Below are 13,698 nucleotides of genomic sequence, written 5' to 3'. Positions count from 1 at the left end.
ATCACCAATCAGACGGGAAATGGAAGGAGGAAGCTATCGGCAAAAGTAACCAAAGGGCAACGAAGGGTGTGCAATTTAAAGATTCCCTAGGTCTTGTAAACTTAAAACCATCATAGTCAGAAAAGAAGAGTTGACCAAGGGGGGTCAATAGGAAAAATTAACCCCTCAGCGCCAACCTCTGTACGTGGTATAGACCCATACATGGCTTTGCAATTACGGTTGTAGCCTAAAGAGTTTTGGAGTTATCGAAATACCAATGGTTTTGATTTCAAGAAGAAATTTTGGAGTTCATCAGTATTGTAAAATAAGAATTGTAGTTTCTTAACATATACCGTATTTCACGGCATAATCGTCGCCACCGCGTAATCGTCGCATCCTTTATTTTCAATACAAAAATCGGACTTCAAACCTTTAATTACATAATCGTCGCACGTCCAAATTTTGTTCACTAATCTGGTTAAAAGGTAAGGGGAACTGCAACGTAAGTTGCACATGAATGCGCAATTTAAATACGTGTATGGTTTATGGGCAATTTGGCAACACAGTCACGTTTGCGACATGTTGCACAACGTATAAATAAATAATACCGGTATATGTACGATGCATGGCTTACCGGTAGACTATCGGCAGTTTGACAACGTGGTCGCGAGACAGTGTACTATTTATTCACCACCTACATATTATGCTTACCGGTAGGCTATCGGCAGTTTGACAACGTGGTCGCGAGACAGTGTACTATTTATTCACCACCTAAATATTATGAGTTCCCATTTGAAATACGTAAGGCTGTAAGTTATCGCTTATCGGCAACGTCGCCAGGAAATACCGGCTAGGTAGGTTGAATGGACCTCGAACCAGCCCTCAGATACAGGTAAAATTTCCTGACCTGGCCGTGAATTGAACCCGAGGCCTCCGTGTAAGAGGCAAGCACGCTACCCCTACACCATGGGGCCGGCTCCTGTGTTATTGCGCACGAAGTGAAATCCAAGACGATAACGCATCTTAAATTTGTATCAAATACAATTTAGTTATAAATACATTTTTTGAGTAATACATATACTGGTATTAAATATTCATCGTATAATGGTCGCACCCTACAATTTTTTTCGCAAATTTTGGTATAAAAAGTGCGACGATTATGCCGTGAAATACGGTAGTTGTTTCTGCAAGGATAAACTTTTGTCAAGCTAGTCTGGGGAATAATCTTTCATTTTTGTAAATCTCTTTGCTTCATTATTTCCCACAGAATAAAATGAAGAAAACATGAACTGAGAAGTTCATCTTTTTGCATGACGATCTTTGCTCTATTTGTGCATTCAGAGTGCAGTTTATTTATAGTATTTATCTTCTTTTTTTTTTCCCCCCTTCGTTTGAAATATTTTCATAACTCTCCACCAGAGCTCTGTGTAGGTATCATTCAGTGTTGCTTTCTGTCATACGATACAAGAACCAGTTGTGCATGGTATATATCTTGTTTGAAAGACGTTTTTCTCGACCTTTTATCTGACATACGTATTGAGTTGGTTTCTTTCGTCATAAACGTTATTCCCCTCGGTAAGGTTCGTTCTCTTGCTTTGGGTCTCACTGCAGCTGCATCAGTCTGCGTGACACGCCGTGTACAATGACACGCTACAGCCGTGGTTTGACTGACAGTAACGTGCTTGAAATACAGTATAATTCTGATGAAAGTTTAGTCAGAAGTAGTAGTGGTAGTATTAGCAGCAGTGACAATGAAACAGATGAAGTAGCCGTAGCATTCATTTTAGATTCTAGTCAGTGGATACATTTTGAAGTTTTCATTATCGTTTCATTTCGTTGCAGCTGGTACCATTAAGAGCTGATGACCTAGCTGTTAGGCCCTTTTTAACAACAATCATCATCAGCCTGCACATTTCTATTCCTTAATGCTGATTGGAGCCTACTTGTCACGTGACGCAACACTTGATTTGAATCGGTTTAAACCGATCTTTTTAAAACATAAAAAATATTTATGTCTTGTACTTAAAATACCCTGTTTGAGAGGAGTGGGCCCTTTATATTGGAGCAAAATCTTAAGCATATTATATTGTTATTGCAGGGTCTTCTACAGCAAGTACCGGAGACCTTGGACCTATCCGAGCCACTCCTCCCATGTGGAGGTGCTCTCGGATAATGCACATGCAGCGGGACACGCATCCTACCGTTCTCTCCTCCTTGGAGGGCATCGTGGATCAGGTAAGAAATCATCACACTTATCCTTGTCCTAACTTCATGATGTTTGTGAGATTTTATGCAGCATATGGCTAGAGGACTACATACAAAACTCAGTGTATACAGCTGCTTTAGAGTGGAACATCAACTGGATTAATGATGGTGGAGCATGTACAAGGTCTGCCTGTGGTCCTTTCTTTGAGGGCAAAAGAGGTGTTCCACATTCTGTTGGGAAGTTTCACAGTCACAGTTGTGTGAGCTCCGGGTGGCCCACTTATGGAGTATGCGCCTCAGCCGCGTGTCATGGGAGATCGAGGACTCTTAGAGCTCTTGGATTGAGCATTCTGAATTGTTGTGTAGCAACATATTGTGTCCATTGCTTTTCCTATCTCTCACTCGGAGTAAAATCTGTTTCTGACAGCTCCTTCCTTGCCTATGATGATGGGTGGGTGGTAGGATGTGAAAGACCTTGATGTCCCTGTGGATTGGTGGGAGAGTCAAGATCTTATTGTACTCTTGAAGTAATGCGTTCGAACGCTAAAGATCTGGCAGAGCAATATGAGAAAGGTAGCCAGTACATTGGGACAGACTGAATTGTTCCATAGATTATCCTCATTGCTTTGTTCAGTTGGACATACACCTTCATTTTACATGCACTATTTAACCACGCCAAGGACCAGAATTCAGTTGCTGAATGCTTAAGGCAGTGCATCGAGTATTGTTGAAGCACTCCATGAGATTCTTTATGGAGGATGTTTTTTTCTTTTCTTCTTTTTTTAAAATAAATATAGGAAAGTATACTGTCAATGCTCTATAAGAAGTATTGGAAGAAATGTAAAACACTTATAACTGTTTTTCTGGACATCGAAAAAGCATATGACCCTGTACCATGCAGGCATATATAGGAATGTTTTAGACATAAGAATGTGCCCGATGACATTATAGCACGAGTACAACGATTAGATGATGAAACAAAGTGTTGTGTCCAGATCCAGGATGGAAGGTCAGGTTGGTTCAAAATGAAGAGTGGAGTCCAGCAAGGAAGTTGTCTTTCACCACTTCTCTTCATAATCATACTGGATGAAGTTTTGAAAGCGGTTAAAAAAAAGGAACCAATAACTAATGCCCTGATTTCTGCTGATGATATAATGGTATGGGGTGAGCCAGGAGCGAAAGTACAAACTAGACTAGATCTGTGGCATGAAGCTTTTACAACCTTAGGTCTCAAAATCAGCAAAACGAAGACAGTTGGTTTGGTGATGGGTAGAAACTCTCCAACTGTTCATCTAAGAATTGGAGATGAGGAGATGGATATTATGGACAACTTTCAGTATTTAGGTAGTGTTCTGTCATCAGACAATACCATACATCAAGAGATTAGCAACAGAATACAGGAAGCTTCCAAATTCTATCACGCTGTACGTCAAATACTTTTGGATGAAACATTTCTGTTAGTTTCCAAGATCAGCTTGTACAAATATATCTAGTACCTGTATTGACGTATGGCCTGGAAGCAGAAACGCTTGACCAACAAAGAGTCGTCTTCAGGCAACAGAAATGAAGTTCCTCCGTTCTTGTCTACAAAAAACAAAAATGGATAGAATAAGGAATGTGGATATCCGGCAACAGCTTGGATTGGAAATAATCTTGCTGGAGACTCTAGAAGTGAAGAGCTTCTCTCATATTTTTCACACCTTTTAATACTTTCCTATTATCTTTAGAAATGGTAAATAGGCCTATAATTTTCACTGTATCCGCGGATACACAACGTAAAATGCCCTCATGTAGTGTTTCCATATACCTGTTGGTTAGTTTTTATTCGTATATTCATTAGTACATTTTCTCACTTAACACATTGTTGTTCCTTGTCCCCTGAAGAAACATATTAATAAGGTTTCACTAATAACAAATTCCAAATGGACTACTTTTCTTCTGCCCCAAATTATACTCAACAGTATCCTGTTATTAGAGGCATAAGGCAGGGTGATGCAATTTAACCAAAGTTATTCACTCTGGCATTTCAAAACAAATTAAAGATCCTGCAGTGGGATTGAACAGGAATTAACGTTTATGGTCCCTACCTCAGCCACCTTCACTTAGCCGATGATGTTGCCCTTATCAGTATCAGCAGTCCTGAGGAACTGGAATCAATGCTGTATGAACTCAACCAGGAAGTATCCCTTCCATTTGTACATTTGAGGATGAATTGAGGATGAACATCAGTAAACCAAAAATTATGAAACCGATTAGCTGGCCATACACGGAAAGGAATTCTTCTGACAGGCGAGGCCTTTTGTGACGCGTTCCAACAGGCTAGGGCTGCTCTTTGGTGAGCAACGTCAGTTTGAGGCGTAATCTGCTACAGGCCACATCTGTTGTCAGCACCTCAACGGAAAGACCTCGCCTCACAGATCAAGCCTCTTGTAAGGAAAGCATGGAGTGGACAAAGGCACTGCTAGAAAAATTTATTGAAATGTACATGAATAAAAATTTAAGAAGTAGGGCATACATTGATCTAGTTTAATGCATGCGAGAAACCTTTCCTGACGCAGATCGTAGTTTTGTGAAGAAGAAAATTCAGAATTTAAGAAGCAGCTTCTGAAAAGAAACTAAGAAAATAAAATCCTCTGAGAGAAGTGGAGCGGGAGCAGATGACGTCTATGAACCAACATTATGGTGAGTAAAAATTACTGACCCGCCTCTGTGGTGTAGTGGTTAGTGTGATTAGCTGCCACCCCCCAGAGGCCGGGGTTCGAGCAGAATAATTATCGTGTTATCGTCTTTTGCAAGAAAATTTACATGCATTATGTCTTAGCATTCATTACTTCTTCCACTGCCAAGCAAAGATTGCTGCTTAGCACTGTTGCTAATCCTTGAAACTGTGATTACCATGAACACATTTCATCTGTCCTCTTCCACCTGGCAGTCAGGTATGTTCAGTTCATTTTAGTTTTTCACAGTCATACTGAAGGTCAAAGCAGGAATGTACACAACTGTTACAATACCAACACATTTCATATATGCTTGGGAATTAATTTTCACAATAATTTTAGAGTTTTCATCATCTGTAAATATTGTTTAACTCTCATCTTTATCATAAATGATGATACTATGTATTGGTTTTGCATTTTGCTAACTGTTGGGATAGCAAGGTGATGAGCCCTTGCTTATGATCCATATCCAGTTTGTTTTATATGTGTGTATTGATTCTTGACTTACTTCATTGATTAAAATAAATGTAATTTCCAATTAATGTTAAACCAATAGTTTAATTTGAAGTTTACTGTCTGTTCTTGTAGATGGTGTGGTTCAGAGAGAATTGGTACGAGGAAGTGTTGCGACAGTTGCGGCAGGGACTAGCAAAGTGCTATGCCATGGCGTTTGAAAACCGAGCTGCAGTTTGTGAAGCTACAATCACACCACATACACTGAATTTTGTGAAGAAACTGGTCGCTACATTTGGAATTGGCATTGGTGAGTTAAAATATTTGTTTGAATGTAATTTTTTTTTTTTTAAGAATACCTTCAAAATATTTCCATCCCTCCATCCGTCCGTCAGAACTGACCTCACTTTACAAATAAAAAGTATTTATATGATCCTTCTTTTCAGTACAAAACAGCCATCTATATTAGATAGGACGATATGTATACTTGCTGATTCTTTTAAAAAAGTGAGATACTGTGTTGCGCAGCATAGCGAGCATAGGCCGAAATATGTATAGATATCGTCCCATCTAATATAGATGGTTGTTTTGTATTGAAAAATAGGATCATATAAATACTTTTTATTTATAAAGTGATAACCGTCAATACGGAAGGAGATTTATAATAGGCAAAGAACAGACCTGATAAAGGTAACTTCTCAGACACAAAGAAAGCAAAATCTTGTAAATATTTCAAAATGTGTTTTACAATTTGCTTTCCTTTCGATGAGTGAATGACCGAAAATGTGTGTTATATGTTGTAAAGTATCATCAAATGAGAATATAAAATTTTTCAGATTTGTCGGATATCTTCCTACCAAATATCCATCTCTGAAAGATAAACCTGTCTGCTTCTTTAAGGGGAAATATTTTATTAAGAGTAGCTAAATCGTGCAAGACACACACTATTGCTGAAACACTACTTCTTCGCTCAGCAATACTCAGCCCTTGAAGATACAAATAAATTGAAATCAATACCGTGATCTAATAAAACAGTCTCGTAGAGGATCATTGAAATGGCAGGAAGTGCTTGTTTGCAACTCTTACGAACTCTTTGAAAGTAATGGGTGGCTGAATACCATATTTACCCATTGTTGTGATAATAATGTCCAGGTGTGTTGCAAACTCGTTAGCATGCTGGCCTTTGATCCAAGAAGTCCCAGATGAAATTCTCAGCCAGGTCAGGAATTCTAGCCTTCATTGGGTAATTTCTCTGGTTTGAGCACTGGGTATTTGTACCATCTTCAATATTAGATTCCATCCTCGGAATGTTACTGTCCTCATATACACGAAGTTAGCCATGAGCTTCAACTCAAATGGTCTACACCAGGGCCACTCTGGAGACCATCATTACCGTATTTACTCACCCACATCTATAACATCATCATCATCATCAATTTTCCGCTCCAGGAAGCCGGGTGCAGGTGTTTACAAGCCCCTTCCAGTTCGTCCTGTCCATCCACAGCTGATGTTCTACCTTTTGCTGCCAATTTACATCACGTTCGACAAGGTCTTTGAAAATTTGCTTTTCCCAACTATCGCAAGGCCTCCCTCTGATCTTCTTACCAACAACATTCCTTTTATAGTAAGCTCTTGGGTTCCTAATTGGATCCAGCCTTCTGATATGTCCATACTATCATAATCTGCTTAATTCTAAGGTTTCCAACAGGCTCCTGTCCAATCCAAGTTGTTGCCGAATACTTTCATTCCTTATTTTGTCTCTCCTTGTCTTTTGGGGATATGACCAGAGGAATTACATTTCATTGGCCTATAGGCAACTTCGTGCAGATCTGGTCAACGTTGCTGCTTCCAGTCCGTATGTTGGAATTGGTACAAGATATATTTTGTACAGCGTGAGCTTGCAAGCTTAGGGAAATGAGTCATCCCGAAGTAATTGACGAATGGATTGGTAGAATTTTGGGTATTCTATTGCCTATTTCTTGGTTTATGGTATTGTTAGAAGAAACGAAGCTTCCTAAGTGTTTGCAGTTATTAATGATGTCTGTTTCTTCATTTTGCACTCGCAGGTGGACTTCTTCTGGATTTTGACTAATCACTAAACCGACGGTTTTAGTTCGGCTGATGATCATTCCCATTATTTCAAATTCTTTTTGCCGAAGATCTAATTTAGCTTGAACTTCTGCTTCTGTCTCACCCCATAGCATAACATCATCAGCAAATACAAGTGCATTTGTTGTCTGATCCTTCATTTTCACTGCTTTTATAACCTCATCCATTATGGTAATGAAGAGAAGTGGTGATAGACAACTTCCTTGTTGGACTCCACTCTTGGTGTCAAAACAGTTTGACCTGCCTCCTTGAATTTGCACACAACCATAACATCCCTCTATTAATTTTTGACTATTATTGAAAGGGAAAAGTATTTGGAAAACTTGCAAAAAATCTTTCAAGTGACCAGGCAGCAAGTACAACATTTCAGTTAGCAGCAAAACCCATGCTTCTACACCACCTGTGCATTGGCCATAGCTAATTTCACCCTACATTAGATTTCTCAATTCCCTTTCAGTTTCCGAGCTCCGCGTCACAAGCAGCCATGGGTAGTGTGTAATTAGGAAGCATTCAGTACACAAGCAGGAGTGAAAATCAGCAAGAGAACAAGTTTTATGGCATCCTTCAAGTTGAAAGTGTTGGATGTATTGCAGATAATGGAGTGAAAACAGCTAGTCGTAAAGGCTGTTAGTAGTGTGGCTGAGTATGATTTGTTACTTGGCATAACTGAGAGGTAAATTATTGGGAGCAAAGAAAACTTCTTAATTCCTTCTGCGGTGTGAAGAAAGGAAAGTATAAAATGAAATGAAATGGCGTATGGCTTTTAGTGCCAGGATGTGTCTGAGGACTCCGGCTCACCAGGTGCAGGTCTTTTGATTTGACATCCGTAGGCGACCTGCATGTCATGATGAGGATGAAATTAGGATAGTGAAGACGACACATACACCCAGCCCCCGTGCCACTGAAGGTTAAAATTCACGACCCTGCCAGGAATCGAACCCAGGACTCTTGTGACCGAAGTCCAGCACACTAACTATTTAGCCATGGAGCTTGACAGTACAAAAATGTGGACAAAAAAGTTCTGGAGTGGGTTAGAGAAGCAAGAGGCAAAGGCAGTGTTGTAAATCGTGAAATGATTCTGTTTAAAGAGCGTGAAATTGCTCAGAGTCGTTGTATTGCAGGGAAGGATTTTAAAATGAGTAGAATGCTTTATACACCAGAATCGACTAAGTTTGCAGAGGAGGACTCCTCTGTGCCAGCAACTTCCATCAGATTATACCAGCAAACTGATCAAATTTCACCGCTTTTTCACAAGACTATGGACATTGTAATGCTGTGCAGCCTTGAATTTCGCGTGCCGCTGTGGTAATACAGGAGACAATCAATAGTGCCTGGGAGAGTGATTACCTGGGATGGAGTAGAGGTATTACAGTCGCCTTGACAGAGAATACTGTAACGTATTCAAAACTTCGGCAAACTGTAGCCTACAAAATGTACAGGAAACAATGAGAGGGTTCAAATCGGAAGAAGAACTGTTTCATTTGTTGATTTAAAGACACTGGACATTCCCTTTTTTCTGCTTTTAAACCATGCCAACCTACATTACGTTAATTTTTCAGGTTATACCCTCCCCTATTTTTGAAGTTGAGAATTAAGGAAGGAAAGGTGTGTTTTAGGAGAGTAAAAATGGTATTATATACAAATAATTGCCTTTTTTTGTAATATATTCAGACTGCCAGAAACCCGACTAGTGAAGCAGTTATTTAGTTACTTCTGGAAAAACAAAACAAAGAACACTTGGTTCACAGAGATCATAAATGATTTAAAAGAATTAAATTTATCAATGCTCCAAATTGAAGGCAGAGAAGAGAAGAGGAATAAAGGAATAAACACTCGCGATTCAAACGAATAACATTTGAATGAAGGAAGTACGTGACAACCAAAGGGCGACCAGGTCCGACAGAATTAAAAAGTTTTGGGAGCGGAAGAAGAAGCTGAAAAGCTGACTCTGTTTAATACTATTAGACTTAAATATTTATGACTGATTAAAGAGCCCCGATGGGGGCATAAACTATGTAAAAAGAAATACAAATAATTCAAAATATCCATCCATCCCTCCTCCCAGGTATTCTACGTCCTGTCTAGGGTTTGCGAGCCACAGTTTGGAAATATGAATATGGCTGGTGTGAAAATGAAATACTACCTGGGTCACTCAAACCGAATACCACTGGCGTTGGAAGAGAACAAGTTTCGGCCATGGTAGTTTGGGTAAGAGAGGTGAAAGCAAGGAAACTGGCACAGGTAGCCAGAAGAGAAACTAGCCTCCTTGGTCCTACAGAGGGCAGTACTCTCACATGTTGTGAGCTTCTGTATAAAAACTCAGTGTTTTGTGTGCGAAATTTTTGCTGAATGAAGTGGAGGTAGGTGAGATTTTTTTAAAATTATCATGAAAATAGTAAAGACTGAAACCATAAAAGTGTGTATTGTGAACTGTCTATTAGAGGTAAGCATATGCTTCTGCATCTTTTTGTAAATCTAGTTAAGATCTAAAAGTCATTCCCTTACCAATTTTGCTCTAACACCCTATGGGTGGAGGACGCAGACGAAGAATACACCCACGGTATCCCCTGCCTGTCGTAAGAGGCGACTAAAAGAGGGAGACCAAGGGATGATCGAATTAGAACCATGAGACTACTTGTACTTAGTACCATAACACGAGGAACACCATGGGTCGCCTTTACTTGCGAGTAGTACCACTATGTTAGGTACACTATAGGTTTGTGATTAGTAGCAACAGAGTGTGAATCAGAGTGGGATTTACAGTATACGTGGAACACCACAAGCTTACGTTGCCTGTAATTAGTACCACTATACGAGCGACATGGTGGGTCTGCGTTGCCAATGCTTAGTACTCGCTATATGAGGAACACCACGGGATAGTACGAGTCCCTGTGATAAGTACACCTATGTGAGGAACATCTTAGATTTGCATTGCGTGTAAGTGGCGCCGCAATGTGAGAAACACAATAGGTCTGTGTTACATGCGCGTATTACATTACTGTGAGTAGCACCATAATGTGTGGAATACTGTGAGTCTACACTACTTTTGATGAGTACCACATGACAAATACCATGGTTCTACTTTACTAGTGAAAAACACCATTGTAAGGGGGCAATGACCTGGATTTTGGACCACTTTAGACAGCAAGCATCATCGATTCAGGATTGTGCTTTAGAAGCAGTCCCTTGGTCAGTAATACTACAGTAGAACCTCGATAATTCGAAATCGGTTAATTCAAAATCCCGCCTAATTCGAAGAAGCTCTCGTTCCCGGAAACATGACATACAGTTTTGCATGTTATTTCAATTGTTTAATTCGAAATACGGATAATTCGTAATTCAAAGTACAATGTCGGCCCCATTACCGAAATTCAGACTTTTAATTCGAAACTGCCTTTACACTTTAAAACAATAGTATGTTACAGAGTAATTTCAACTCGAAATATATCCGCCCCGCGTCATAATAGAACGCGCGTTCCGGAACATGGAGGGGTTGCTTTCCGCACTTACACTCACTTCGGTGGGTCTACAGTGCGCTTCATGATTGCTAAGTTGAATGAAATCGGAACTCTTGTGTGTTCAACCTTTTAAGGAACGCCGTAATATCACGCAACATGCAGTATGCGGGAAAACAGAATCCGCGAACACTGGCGATGCCGACAGTTGACGAAAAAACGTGGCAAATATAATAAATTCGTAGGCACCGAACAATACTGACATTGTCGGTGAAACTGCATTGCTTTATTTTAATGCGAGCCCAAACGGTCTTATTGTTTTAAAGGAGAAATTGCCAGCCGGGAAATCGTACAGTGTGAGGGATGGGGGTCACAGTAGTACGATGCAATGCACATGGAAGCGAGATACTTTATTCCCTCGTCATAGGAAACTTCGATAAGCCACAATGTTTTAAGAGTGCCGGACACTTTCCATGCAAGTACAAAGCATCTATAATAAAAATGTAAACAGTAAAGAAATCCAAAAAATAATGCATTTGCACATGGGAACCGGCATAATGTATCCTCGTCTTTGAATTGTGCGATTTTTTTTGCTTTCGTTGCGTGAGGTTATGTTTGTCAGTGATTTATCCAAGTGCATTATTTGAACATTGTAAATGCACCTTGTTGGATACATTTCGGAAATATTTTTTTCCATGGCATTTGAAAGGTTTAAACTGTGAATCGAGGTGAATGCATGTATTAATGGGTCTTAGAATACTTCGTGACGCGGCAAGTGTTTACATTTCTGAAGTACGAGAGAAGTGCCATGGCGGGAAATCGTACAAGGATAGAGTCATAGGAAAGTTCGATTTTAAGGGCATCGGGTACTTTTTGTGTAAATACAAGGCATCTAAAATGCATACAGTATAGTAATCCAATTAATAAAGCACTTACACATGGGAGCGAGCATAAATTTCTCCTCGTCTTTGAATCGTTGCTTTTTTTTTTTTTTCTTTCTTTCGTTGCGTGAGGTTATGTTTACCAGTGAAATATCCGAGTGTATTATTTGAATACTGTAAATGCACCTTCTTGGATACATTTTGGAAATAGTACTTTTTTCATGGCATTTGAAAGGTATAAACTGTGAATCAAGGTTAAATGCATGCAGTAACAGGCCTTAGAATATTTTGTAACGCGGCAAAGGGTTGGTACTTCTGAATTGCGAATTGGCGGTTAATTCGAAATCACGTAATTCGAAGTCCGATTTTTGAGTCCCAACGACTTCGAATTAACGAGGTTTTACTGTATTGATTATGATAGTTTCTGAGAATGTGGAGTATTGCGGGTCGGATCCACTGATTGTTTTAAATTCATATTCACACATTCATTCTTCATCACATTTTGAATTCTGGTCAGTGTATGACTTTGGATTTTTAAATTGTTATTTCATTTTGTACCACGACCTAGAGTTAGGCCCCTTTAAACAAAAAAGCATCATCATCATCAATTTTGCTCTATCTTCAATTTTCTAGAAATGCCACTACTTTTTAAGAGTTAAGGTCAAACATTTTTTGCTGACTTGCTCTACTTTTACTGGGTATATCTTTTGAGTTATCTTTACTGAACACAGCCTGGTATTTAAGTTAAGATTGCAAATGTTTCACTGTTGCACGTTAGGCAACAGGAAGCTGACCTGAATTTCCCCCATGGAATATTAAATGGATATTTCTGTTCAGAATATCTTGTTTCACTTCTCTCCACGTTCCTTTCTGCTCCGCCAGAGTCAAAGATTTGACCGAGTGAGTTGGCCATGCGATTGGGGGCATGCAGCTGTGAGCTCGCAGTAGGGAGATAGTGGGTTTGAACCCCACTGTCGGCAGCTCTGAAGATGTTTCCTGTGGTTTCCCATTTTCACACCAGGCAAATGCTGGGGATGGACATTAATTAAGGCCACGGCCGCTTCCTTCTCACTCCTAGTCCTTTCCCATTTCATCGTCGCCATAAGATGTATCTGGTATCGGTGCCGTGTAAAGCAGATTGTAGAAAAAATGTCAAATAACTTTTCCAAATTCCCTGCATTCAGCACACAATACTCCAACGATCCTTATTCTTCTCTCTCCCAATTCTCTTTAAAAATATTAACGGAAACAACTTGATCCAGCATTAAGTAAAAGTATATTCCAGAGGCATGTAAACGAAAATCCTCAGCCTATTTCCAGTCATTCGACCGGGTCAGGAATGGAATGAATGAAGACCCCATCTAGCGGCGAGGATAGGAATTGAGGAATTATGCCTGCTGCCAAAGCCTGTCACACTCCTCTGGGGCATTGATTAATGACTGACAGATAAAATGAAATGATAATGCAGAGTGTTGCTGGAATGGAAGATGACAGGAAAAAACCAGAGTGCCTGGGGAAAAACCTGTTCCCCCTCCGCTTGCCATGGAGGCGAGGCATGTAAATAAGCTCTTAAAATAAATTAATGTGAAGTGGTTCCCTGCCATCTTCATCTACAATGACTTGACTGTGAACATGGACATCCTCATGGTTTTCAGTTTGGACTGTTATTATTTATCTGTACCTGATCTTGTTATTTTTTATATATTTTATTCTGAAGGTTTTTAGTTTATTTCCTCTGTTGACAGTACAAGTGTAAATAAAGTACTTGTGTATTTCTACCTTTTACTTCGTGAGTAAGTAAGTAAATAAACAAATACAATGGAATAAGCCTACACACAAACATCACTCCTGCTTACAGTTTTTTGTTTTATGTTTAGATACCTGCAGTGCTAGGTCATT

At 39.6% G+C, this 13,698-nt stretch overlaps 1 protein-coding gene across 1 annotated transcript in view; it reads left to right on the top strand.

Annotated features, from left to right (window-relative positions):
- Nipped-A (Transcription-associated protein Nipped-A) overlaps positions 1–13,698 on the top strand; it is a 347,371-nt gene that overhangs the window by 286,921 nt on the left and 46,752 nt on the right. Inside the window, exons 58-59 of the mRNA XM_067157840.2 lie at positions 2,078–2,214; positions 5,490–5,664. Of these exons, the coding sequence (XP_067013941.2) occupies positions 2,078–2,214; positions 5,490–5,664 (312 nt within the window). The remainder of the gene's footprint in view (positions 1–2,077; positions 2,215–5,489; positions 5,665–13,698) is intronic.

Source organism: Anabrus simplex, chromosome 14 (assembly GCF_040414725.1).
Source record: "Anabrus simplex isolate iqAnaSimp1 chromosome 14, ASM4041472v1, whole genome shotgun sequence".
NCBI lineage: Eukaryota > Metazoa > Arthropoda > Insecta > Orthoptera > Tettigoniidae > Anabrus > Anabrus simplex.
Note: the sequence above shows the minus strand (reverse complement) of the source record. Positions and strands in the feature narration are given on the sequence as shown.